Genomic DNA, 12,500 nt, shown 5'->3' on the forward strand with positions numbered 1-12,500 from the left:
GCTGAGACTTCACACGCCCTCCCTCCACTCAGCCAGCCGGAGAGTTCAGCCACAATATTTGACACAGCCTTGACTCCGGCCAGCGCTTAAGAGGAGCGGCGCCTAACGACTGTCAAATACCTCTCCCCGCCTCAGCGCACTCTGGCTCTCCCACCTGGGAGACCTTTGCCACCATTTTTTATGCAACAACAAAAAAAAAAGAGCTTAAGTCTTTCTGTCTGAAAGAGAGTTTTAAAAATTGACCGATTACCCATAATTTAGCGGAATAGAAAAGATGTCCAGCAGAAGAATCCCTTTGTTGCTGTCCGTCTCTCTCTGCTCCGTCGGCGGCTAACAGAGTGTCGAGGCTTTGGGAGGGAAGATGTGTTGCCCAGCTGACTTTTGCTGTGTCACTACAGCGCGGAGGAGGAAGTGCCATGGCCTTGGCGGCGGAGCGATGCCGCGGCTGGAACCAGCGGAGTGTTCAGCGGAAGCTTCTGGGCTCGACTGGCGGGGGTGGCAGGGGCACGGGAGCGTGGTGCCAGGGCCTGTGTTTACCCTCCGCTGGGCGAACGCGGGCACAGCGTTAGCGGTCCCTCACTCAGCCGTGTGACCGCGGGCCACCGTTACTCATGTTATACACACACACACACACACACACACACACACAGATATGGACACACACATACACACACACACACACACACACACACACGTGCTGCCTCTTGACCTGGAACTGCTCCGCGCTCCACACAAAAACAAAGCAGAAGCTTCCAGCCTCCCAGCCAGGCCTTGTTCCTGTGCGCTGGGAGCAGTGAGTTGTAGCAGGATGCAAGAGCTCCACTCTTTTTTAGTTTTGTTGGATGAGGGGCTGAGTTTGTCGCCGGCCTTAGATGCCTTAAAGGGCCAGACACGGTCCTTCAATGACGAGCCCAGATACACACACACACAGACACACAACACGGAGACGAAGTTTGCTAAAATATAAATGTGGATTTAACAACCCTCATCTAAAAACAGTCCAGACAGTCTGCTGGGAAAACAGCGGTGAGCATGCAAGAGCTACCCCCTGAGGGTCAGCTACCCCGATTCACCCCTGGACACACAGCGGCTCGGACAGCCACCCAGCCAGAGGTCCCGTCTCCCCAACGACCCCCCACCTATCGGACAGCCTGGACGTCTTATCCTCCCCATTCTTGCTGCCGAAGGAAACTCAGCCAAGCTAGCCAATTGCCTCTCTGCATAGGGAGCACTGTGGGCAATGGTGCGCAGCCCCAGTCCAGATGTGAGGGGAAACCCTGTCCACAGTGCACTGTCATGTCATAAATAAGACATGTCCTGCTCCTACAAGAGTTAGTAATGCCCACACTATAGTGAGTCCACATCCTAAAATAATGTCCATTATGTACCCATAAGTAGTAGCAAATGGACCATAAATACACCCCACCCCCCAGTTCCTGCCTTTTCCTTTTCCAGTGGGGCATTTGGACGCTGTGTGTCATGAGTGAGTTCAAAGGGCGAGCAGGAAGTGGGTGGAATGTGGTGGGAAGGTTCCACGCAGAGCCCAGGTGTGACTTCACTCACCCGCTCCCTCCCGCCTGACGCCGGACTAACGACGGCGGGGTGGCCCCTGCCTCTTGCGTCTCTGCTCGCGCTTGCCGCTGCCGTTACGGAGGATTTACGACCCCGCAGGCGCTCTCCGCTGAGTAGGCCAACATCACCGGCTGGGACGCCCCCCCGCGAGACGCAGGAAACCGCCGGCCAGCGCCACGATTTATGACCCTGGCAGCGGGCGGCATCCCGCCCCCCCCCCCCCCCCCCAACCCCCTCAGTCGGGGGTGTCCCGGCACATGCCTGAGATGAGCACGTTCGTCCTGCTGCCTTATCTGCCGTGGACAGGTCTCTCCGCTCGACAGGGAAGCCTCGGCTCGCACAGGAACCAATTCATCCTCCATTTCCTGTGAGGCTGTCGTGGCCGTCACGTCGGAGTGCGGCCTCTGTTTCCTGCACTGTGTGTGTGTCTGTGTGTCTGTATGTGTGTGTGTATGTGTGTATACGTGCCTGCGTGCATTGTATTCGTCCAAACGCAGGTGTGTTTGTCCACTAAAAACGAGAGTAGTCTCCCACTCAGAGGCCCAGTGTGACCTGCTGCCCTCTGGCCAGATTGGGTCATCAGTGCGACTGGAGGAAGTGGCTGTTATTGGGAGAGATAAGAACTGCTGCTGAATAAGCCCCACATAGCAGCCTTTCACTGGAGGGCCATTATAGTGTCTAGGGCTGGTGTTAGAGGAGGTTTTGTTCAGCTGTGTGTGTGTGTGTGTGTGTGTGTGTGTGTGTGTGTGTGTGTGTGTTTGTTTGCCTTGGATGGTTTTGATTGGAAGAGCTCCCAAGGGAAGGTGCTGGCAGGCACAGAAACAGGAGAGGATGTCGTAGTTTATTCTCCCTCTCCCCTCTCTCTCTCTCCCTCTCTCTTTTCTTCTTCTCTTTTCTCTCTCTCTCTCTCTGCTTCGGCCTCCCTCTTGTCCTCCATGGCAGCAGGCGGATGTGGCTCTCGCCTAAACACTCCAGAATCAGAACAAAACATCCACGGCTCCCGCCGGCCGGTGTCCATGACAGCCCGGGCTCAGTGGGAGATAATGGGCCCCGCTCACAGGCCTCTGGCTCCTGGCTCGTCCTCACACACAAAGCTCTCGGTGCACGCGCACCACAACTGAGCCTCGCTCTCTGCTCCTGTCTCTCTCTCTGTGTCCCTCTCTCTTTCTCTCGGTCATTATCTTCCTTTCTCTCTCACTCACTCTGTTTCTCTCTTTTTTTCTCTCTCTCTCTCTCTCTTTCTGTCATTATCTTCCTTTCTTTCTCACTCTCTGCTTCTCTATCTCTCCCTTCCTTCCTTTATCTTTTTCTTCTTTCCTCTTTCTTCTCCTCTTCTCTTCTCTCTCTCTCTCTCTCTCTCTCTCTCTACCCCTAACTCTTACCTCCACTCTCCTCTCTGGCTCCCATCTCCTGTTCAGGAGCATGTGGTTGTGGCTTGGGACAGCACATGGACAGCGCGGAGGTTAGGGGGGGAAGATGATTAATAACACCCAATCAAATCTGCATCGGCGACTCAAACCCTGGCCTAATATGGGCCTTTTACTTGGACTCATTTTGGACCCGGCGCTGGGAGCCCGTCAGCTCCAATCAGGCCTGCGAGAGGCCAGTTGCACCTTGTTCTCACACACACACACACACACGCACACGCACGCACGCACGCACGCACGCACGCACACACACACACACCTCCACGTCCTCCCCACCATGGCAGGGTGTATAAATGTTCCATGCGCATAAAGGCCTACCACTTTCCTCTGTTTGGCTCAGCTGTTTCCCATTAGTGTGGTGCTCGGCTCCTCTTGATCAGGCATCGGCAGGGCTGACTCCCCATCCATTCGGAGGGAGTTTAATATCTCCCTTGATATCTATAGCAGTGGCAGGAGTGGAGGAGGAGGGGGGGGTGTGTGTGGGGGGACTTCCTCCTCACTGTGAAGGTAACAGGTTTCTTTTTTTCCCTCTTAGTGGTGTGTGTATATAGCTACCCCAGTGTGTGCACCTCTGTGGAAAAACAGATAAGGAGGGGGGGATGAGATGAGAAGAGAAGAGGCCCGCTCGCTCGCCTTTTGATTCACATCATAAGAAATGTTAAAAGAGAATTAGGAAGAAGAGGAAGAGAAACGGAACACGCGACCTTGTTTTTGTTTTTCCTCTCTGTCTCTCTAGAAACATGCCTTTGACACAGTTCCCTTAGAGAGGCCTTATAGCAGTAGTTCAGCTGGTTTTTTTTAGCAAATAAAAGAGGCTTAGAGAGAGAGGGGGGGGGGGGAGAGAGAGAGAGAGAGAGAGAGAGTGGTGGGAAGAAAGACAGACAAACAGAAGCAGAAAGAATAAATGAGCAAATGTGGGGGAAAAAAGGAAGAAAAAAGAAGAGTATTTCAGAGGGTATTTCAGAAAGAGTGGGAGATGGAGAGCTTATGGAAGTGTGTGTTCTTCATTGTTTGGGCGCTGACATTTCCCGCCGCATCAGGATGGTGGCCAATTGATTAGCTCCCGTGACTTCTTCCCCGATTAGCCGCGGAATAAATGAAGGCGATTTCCATAATGGAGGATAATTAGGCCTGGGCTCTCTTCATATTTCAATAACAGGATGGCGCCTCGGCTTCGTGTAAGAGAGCTCACGGTGGCCATTAATAATTTCATTTGAGGTGCTTGGAGATTGCAACCAGATAATGACAGATCAAGCAGAGAAACCTTTGGCACCGCCGCTGATTGAAAATAATGTTGTCAGTGTGGGGGCCAAGTAACACCATGCCAGGATGGGGGGAAGGGTGGGGGGGGGCAGGAACTTACAGAACAGACACAACTTGCTAAAATGCAACTTGCTTATCTGTCGCTGACCACTGTTGTGGTTCCTGGTATAGATTAAAAGAGCTCAACTCCACACACACACACACCAGAGGCTGATAGCGCCTGTGGTTTTAATGCATCTTATATATCTGCGGTCAGATTAGCTTATTGTCACCTCGCAGCGTATTGGAGCTGCAGTTGTTTTACTTCCCTAAGCTACCCAGAGCCTAGAAACCACTATTGTGAATACACATCACGAGGCCAAAAGAAATACAAGCCATAGTGTCTCTTTCAGCACTGAAAAAGCAGCAGTGATTCAGTAAAAACACCAGCAGATCGTTTCTGGCCCTCTGTTTGCCTTGCTCTGTGTGCAGTGTGGGCGCAACAAAGGCTCGGCCCGATGACATGCGCATTCTATCAGCGGCCGTCACGCTCATTGTCCTGCCCGGCCCTCACAGGGACCAGCCCGCGGGGTCCGCTCGCTCACAATGGCCCGGTGGAAAGGTGTGGAAACGGGGTGCCATCCAACACGTACTTCAGCACTTTCTTTTGTGTGAGACCTACTGTCTGTGTGTTTGATACAAAGGATTTGGCTCATGAAACTTGTTTTTTTTTTTCGCCACCACCACCACCCCCCTGTATCAGTGGTGTCCCGTTTGACGCTATTTTGGAGATATGCGGGTGCAGTGTCTGTGTTTACAGCTGTTTTCTTCTGCCGTGCAGTTCTGTATCGAGTGGCAGGAAATGGGGAAGCTCGATAGTGCTGAGGGTTTTGCCGTGCCCTCTATCTGAACTCCTCCTCCAGCTCCTGCCCGGTGTACGGGCTTTTTTTTTTTCTCCCTGCACGGCCCAAATTAATGGCGGCTCTTTAATCCTTTGCTAATCTTTCCTCTGCCGCGCATTCACGGAGAGAGACAACACTCGGGCCAAGCGCCTCATCGAACGGGGCGAACAGACGAGCCTACGTTCTTATTTTCGAGATATTTCTCTCTCTCTCTCTCTCTCTCTTTCTCTCTCTCTCCCTGTAAGCGGTGGGTTCTGCAGGGCTCCTTACCTCGCCCGTTACCTTGGGATGAACCGGTGCGGGCTGGATGCAGGGCAGCTCTGGAGGCACTAGGAGTCACTGGGCCAGGCGGGACCAATGAGGATAATTAATGAGTGTTTGGAGAGAGCTGATTGTCATATCAGAGAACGCAATAACACAGGCCCACTTTGTCCAGCTGTTTTTAGAGGCTTTATCTTGGTGTGCGTCTCTGTTTGTGTGTGTGTGTCTGTGTGTCTGTGTCTGTGTGTATTTGTGTGTGTGAGCGTCTGAGTGTGTGTAGATGTTGGTACATGCCTACTTTGTGTGTGTGTGTGTGTGTGTGTGTGTGTCTGTGTGTGTGTGTGTGTGTGGGTGTGGGTGTGGGTGTCTACCTATGCGTTCTTAAGTGTATGACAGTGAGCTGAAGTGTGTGTGTGTGTGTGTGTGTGTGTGTCCACATGGAGCGTGGAGTGTGTTTTGAGTGCTCAGCCCAGGCCTCTTAGCCGTGCCATCAGGGATGTGAAACACAGCATCAAAGAGATGTTTAGGCTGCTCAGTCACCGCTCCCACTCGCTGGTTAGACACTTAATGCATCACACTCAACACTGACAGCTAACGCTAGACAGCCCTTCTGCCCACCCGCCTCACAGCCCTCCCCAGAACAGAGAGAGAGAGAGAGGGGGTAGAGAGGGATAGAGAGAGGGAGGGAGAGAGAGCTTCTCTGCTGTACTGATAGCTTGGCTGTGATATGGCGGCATGCTTATTGATCACAGCTGTTGCTGCTGTGGCAACAAGATCAAACAAAAAAAAAGGAGAAATATAAACAAGTTGTAAAGATATAACATTTGTTTGATATGCCTGTTTGACTTTTTCTGTGTAACACATTCGGCAGGAATTGGCAAGTTGCTCTAGTGGCCATGCTGCCGCTTGGTGTCGGTTGCTTCATAAACAGCTTTGATTCACTCTGATCTGTTTCTCCTTCTCTCCCACAGCTAACTCCAGTCTACTGGGCGGCGGAGGAGGTGAGTGTCATATCTCTCTTATTTGTTTCTGCAAATTCCTCCCAGCTCTGAGGGCGGGATTCTGTTTTCTTTCTTCTGCTGCTCACTCTTGCTCTTTCACCCTTTGAGTGTTTCCTTGACGTCTTTCACATTTGAGTGTTTCCTTAACTTTCTCACGTTTCCTATCCTATTCAGTTGTTTTTTCTCTCTCCCTTTCTCTTCTCTCTCTCTCTCTCTCTCTCTCTCTCTCTCTCTCTCTCTCTCTCTCTCTCTCTCCTTCTCCCTTTCTTTTCCCTCCCTCACATACCATCCTCCCTGTTCTGGTAAATCCTGTACTCTACCACTGTTCTACTGTAGTTTCCACCAGACATTTAAGCATCACCTCAATATTGGCCATCAGTCTGTGCTCTCAGCAGCTGAACAAGACTGAATATTTTAAATGGAATGTTAATAGTGCTTTAAACAAATAAATGGTCTCTTTCATACTACTTTTCTTTCTTTCTGTCTTTCGTTCTTTCTTTCTTTCTTCCTTCCTTTCTTCCTTTCTCTCTTCTCTTACTCTATCTTTCTTGATGTATGTTATGCGAGAGTTCTATTTGTAATGCTTCCAGGACACACATATCCTATGCCAGTGCTCAGACTAGACTAGACTCTGTGGCTTGCCTTCATGTTTTGGGCGTGTGTCCGTCTTAGTCTCACGCTGTCTCATGTGTGTAAAGGCTGGCCTCTCCGCCGACCCTCGACCAGGCCGTAGCCGCGGCCCAGAACCGCCGCCGTGACTTAGCGGCACTCTATCAGAGCACGTTGCCATCAGTTACGGCCGGAAGAGATCGGAGTGGTTGGGCGTGTGAGTGGCAGAGACCAAGCCTCTCTCTCTCTCTCTCTCTCTCTCTCTCTCTCTCTCCTTTTGCATTTTCTTTTCTTTCTTTTCTTTTTTTCCTGCATACTCGCTGACATGATGGAGATAATCATTCCACTGAGCAGTGCTGAAGCAAAGGAGGAGGGTGTGTGTGTTTCTGTCTGTGTGTGTGTGTGTGTGTGTGTGTGTGTGTGTGTGTGTGTGTGTGTGTGTGTGTGAGAGAGAGAGGAGGGAAGCAGACAAAAGGGAAGAAAAAAGAAAGCAAGAAGGGAAAAAATCAACCCAATTATTCAGCGGATTTTTGGATATGGGGAGCACAGCACATCTGATGACACTCGGCAGTCATGAGATAATGAAACTGGGTCATTTTTATTCTCCTCAGCCACCCAATCCTTTGTTTATCCATCTGTGCTCTGGAGTGACCAGGGCCTCCCTCTCTCTCTCGCTCCCTCTCTCTCTCTCTGTTTCTCTCTCTGTTTCTCTCTCTCTCTCTCTCTCTCTCTGAGCTGAGTGATTCCCCCCATCATGAACGCCAATCTTCCAGCTCAGTGTGCATATTTCTTTTTTTCCCTCCACAGTGTGAGAAGGCAATTAGCGGTTCAGATACTCTGCCCATATCAAATCACGCCACGCCAAGTGCTTTTGCCTTTTCTCTCATCTGAACTCGGGTCAGGGCTCTGGGCCCTTCTGGTCATTGTAGCGATGAGGTCTTCAGACATGATCTTTATCAGCGGCCAGCCTGAGCCTCCAGAACAGTTGTGTCTTAGCAGAAATATGTGGTCGCCTGATTGAGTTCAGAGGTCTCTCTCACACACACCCACACGCACCCACACGCACCCACACGCACTCATATTCACTACTACACACTCAGCCAGATTGAGCGCACACACACACACACACACACACACACGCGCACGGCTGAACACACACACACACACACACACACACACACATCCTCTCATGATCTACTGCACAAGTCATTCACATGCGCGTTACTGCAGGCCATAACTGTCCCTGAAATACGGCCCCGTATGGGCGCCCTCTTGATGAGCCGCTGATATGCCCCGGTGTCATTGACGACGCCGGCCCCCAGATCGTTATCCCGCCGCGAGTCATCATGCTCGCAGTTCATTGATTGGTCACAACGCAAGAGGCAGCAGAGGTAATTTCTTTCTCATTACGACCACGTAATTGTTTTCTTTTTGGCGCCCTGGCACATTCCACCAGATTGGGCTTTCAGTTTTCCTCAATGATTTAGTCGGGTGAGAGGAGAGGGAGAGAGACAGAGAGGGGGATAGAGAGAGAGAGAGAGAGAGAGAGAGAGAGAGAGAGAGAGAGAGAGAGAGAGAGAGAGAGAGAGAAAGAGAGTAGGGACCTCTCTGGAGGTTTAGCAGTTACAAAAACCCACCATCCAAATAGGGCTCTCTTTTTATTCCCTGCAATAGGAACTGCAAGAGCAGCCCTGCAAGCGATTACTTTTTCTTGTGAGAAAACAGTGTAAAAACAATTTGAGACGTGTCAGATTATTTTCGACTCCTATGGTTGCAGACACAGCGAGATCCCAGATGAAAGCGCTTCATTGTAGCGCGTTTCCACCGATGAGACCCTAATCAAAGCCCACATCAAGAGCATTGTCTTCGCTAATTGCTTTTCCCTGATGGTAATTCTCGAAAGCCAATTAACCCTGCAAGCATGATATGATGGGTTGAGTATTCCGATCCAGCGCGGCAGCGTTTCTGAATCAGCCCACGGTTTCCCAATTCCCGTCGCGCTGCCCGGAACCCCACACCGCTGGAATGCACCGGAACGTCTGCTCCGGGATTTGGGTTTGGCTCCGTGTTCTCTGGCAAACCAGTGGAGCTCCATCTAAGGGCCGATGTTGGACAGTGTGTTTGTGTGTGTGTGTGTGTGCGTGTGTGTGTGTGTGTGTGTGTGTGTGTGTGTGTGTGTGTGTGTGTGTGTGTGTGTGTGTGTGTGTGTATGTTAGGGAGGGAGTGCTAGATGTGATTGCCCGCCACCCAGAGCACGCTCAATCATTTCTTTCTTTCTTTATTTGATCATCATCTCCAAAGCCTCTCTTCTTAATCCAGCTGGCCTTTCTCCTCTGTCTCCCCCTGTTTCAGTGGAGGGGAAAACACAACAAAGCGCCTGCTTGTGCTGCTTTTATCTTTTGTGTGCCTTAGGTGGCTTTATCTGGGCCCTACCCTATCACTGCTGGGTGGCTGATACACAAACCTGCTTATTCCTCCTCTTCCCCTCCCTCCACTCTCTCCCCTCCACTCCTCTGCCTCTTTCCTCTCCTCCTCTCTCTACCTCTTCTCTCCTCCTCTCCCCTTTCCTCTCCTCCTCTCTCCTTTCTCCTCTCTCCTCTTTCCTCTCCTCCTCTCCTCAGTGTCTGTTTGGTACTGAGGACCTCCAGCTGTGACAGCTCCATCTCTGTGATTGGTGTGTGTGTGTGTGTGTGTGTGTGTGTGTGTGTGTGTGTTTCGGGGTGTGTGTGTGTCGGGGTGTGTGTGTAGGGGTGTCTAGTGCTTTGTTGGTGTTCCTTATCTCCACTTGAGCTCCAGCTACCTACATCTCATGCTCACAGTTCTGTATCCCTTGTACTATTGTTTACTTACTCCCCCACCTCCTGTGTGTCTGTGTGTGTGTGTGTGTGTGTGTGTGTGTGTGTGTGTGTGTGCTTGCTTGTTTTGTGTGTGTGTGTGTGTGTTTGCTTGTTTTTTGTGTGTTTGTTTGTGTGTGTATTGCTATGCTTGGTGAGACACTCAGTTTTTCTCGGGGGAAGCTTTTAATACTTGGTTTCTCACTCCATTTGGCATGTTGGAGACTGAAAGGCCAGTTAGGCCTTAGTAAGTGCGTGTGTATGTGTGTGTGCGTGTGTGTGTGTGTGTGTGTGTGTGTACATGCATATGTGTGTGCGTGTGTGAGAATGCCCTACCCAAGGCTCTAGAGGCTGGGTTGGTGCCTCCGGTCATGCAGTCAATTGCTGATCCTGGCGGTGTGTGTGTGTGTGTGTGTGTGTTTGTTCTGATCCGTTTGATTATGAAGTGGGGAGTAGACGGGACCACAGACCCCTCGTCCACCCGCTCCGTCCTGCACGCTAATGGACTGCGTCACTCTCACTTCCTGTTGTGGTCAGGAGACATGACGATCCTCAAGAAAGACAATAACAACACAGATGCAGGGCACTCTAGCAAGCACACACACACACACACACACACACACACACCCAAACACACACTCTCTCCCTCTCTCCCTCTCACTGTCTTGCACACACACACTCACACTCTCTCTCTCTCACACACACACACACACACACACACACACACACACACACACACACACAACACAAGCAAGCAGAAAACCTCATCACTGCTAGCAGGAGGTTAAAGTCAACCCCTCACAGAGAGATCAGGAGATGTGGGGTGATTCAGCAACATTGCTGCATGTTGACACAGTCCCAGCTGAATCTTAGCTAATGTAAATAACACACACACACACACACACACACACACACACAATTACTTTCTCTCCCTCCCTTTCTCTCTGATACACACTAACCCCCCCCCCCCCCCCGATACACATACAGTACACACACACACACACACACACACACACAGTAACACACACACACTCTCTCTCTGTTGCCGCTGGGGCATAATAGTATAATGGTGTGGAGGCCGAGCCAGAGGGGCTGCACCAGTCGGGCCTCTTTGATGTGTGCGTCCAGAGGAGCAGGAAATGGGCTCATTACCATTCTCAACAGAAGCGCTTCGCCGTTTAGCGGCTGGCTTGCGCTGGACCACCCAAACAAATCGCCCGCCACCCCCTCACCCTCCTCACCCTCCTCACCCTCGGCACCCCTCCTAAAAGTTCAGGAGGATGCGGACCCTTTTGTGTCCGTGCTACGTGCCGGCTGCACTGGGCATGGAACTGAAGCGTCCTCCTCTGCAACCTTCAGCTTCCACTGGAATCAATGGAGCTGGCTGCACCAGATGTGATGGTGGCACCTACGCTCGGAGAAATTAGTCTTCTAAAACTATTCTTAACGCTCCACAAACGGACCAATGCTTCACTTGGGCAGCTGTTTCGGATTTGTAACCGAAGTTTGCCGGTTCGATCCCCGACCACTATGAAAAATGTTGGTGGAGGAAGTGGTTGAGCACTGCTCTCCTATGCCCTCATCCATGGCTGAAGTGCCCTTGAGCAAGGCACCTATCCCCTCACTGCTCCCAAGCGCCGCTGTAGCAAGGCAACTCACTGCTCTGGGTTAGTGTGTGCTTCACCTCACTGTGTGTTCACGCTGTGTGTTCACTAATCCACGGATGGGATAGATACAGAGACCAAATTCCTTATATACGCAAGTATACATGGCCATAGAAACCTGATTTAAAGATTTTGAGATTTTAAAGATTGCTGACTGACCTGGTGGAGCCAAGACCTTATGGTCAGGAAAGCCTGTATGTACTCTACCATCGGGGACTCAGGGCCCATGTTGTGGTCAGTACTCTGGCCACTACACGACTGGCCTTGATGCCCCACCGCATTACAGAAGTGGACTCAGCATCATGGAGATCAGCATGATTTGGAGGTTGGGAATAATAATAATAAAAAAAAACAGAATGAATCTTATCTGTCTTTCTTTCTTTCTTTTGTTCCTTTCCTTCCTTCTTTCGTTCTTTTTTCCAGCCTGTTTGCGTGATCTTATTTTTCTGCCTGCCAGTTGACTGGCTGTGTGGCATTCTTCACGCAGGGTGAGGCGCACGGCTCCTGTCATGTGCGCACTGGTACAAAAAAGAAATTAGACTGCGCGCATTTCCAACACACACACACACACTCCCCTCTCTTGCCTGCAGGAGGAATCGCTTATTTCTCTCTCTGTCGCTGTTGAAAGTGTGTGGCGGTGGAGGGCACAGAAGCATTGTATCCAAGCAATAGCTTTTGAAATTGCTTTTTCACACCTTGAACCAGCCCATTGATACCTGGGATTATAAGCAGCATGGTGCATTAACATCTGAAGATTATCTTCTTTGTTTTTGTGAAATTGCCTGAAACAAACGCGGCTCTCTCTGTTTTGCATGCGGCTTCCTTGTACCCTCTTGCACGCGGATTTTGTCCAGGAAGTGGCCGGTTACCTTTGCTGCCTTCTTGCCTCTATTGTCCGTCTATCGATTTCTTGGGAGGCACACAGCCTGAGCTATCTGGCCTCTGCTTTTAAAATGCTTTAGAGCCGTCTGTGCTTTGTGGACACGGT

The 12,500-nt window shown here is 50.9% G+C and overlaps 1 protein-coding gene across 4 annotated transcripts in view; it reads left to right on the top strand.

The window, feature by feature from the left end:
- macrod2 (mono-ADP ribosylhydrolase 2) overlaps positions 1-12,500 on the top strand; it is a 537,441-nt gene that overhangs the window by 130,082 nt on the left and 394,859 nt on the right. For all 4 annotated transcript variants that reach the window (XR_009936258.1, XM_062520021.1, XM_062520023.1 and 1 more), the window contains exon 4: positions 6,376-6,405. Coding sequence is in view for 3 of the 4 variants with exons in the window: in XM_062520021.1 (XP_062376005.1) it covers positions 6,376-6,405 (30 nt within the window). In the remaining variant the exon portion in view is untranslated. The remainder of the gene's footprint in view (positions 1-6,375; positions 6,406-12,500) is intronic.

This window comes from Sardina pilchardus, chromosome 18 (assembly GCF_963854185.1).
Source record: "Sardina pilchardus chromosome 18, fSarPil1.1, whole genome shotgun sequence".
In the NCBI taxonomy this organism is placed as follows: Eukaryota; Metazoa; Chordata; class Actinopteri; order Clupeiformes; family Clupeidae; genus Sardina; species Sardina pilchardus.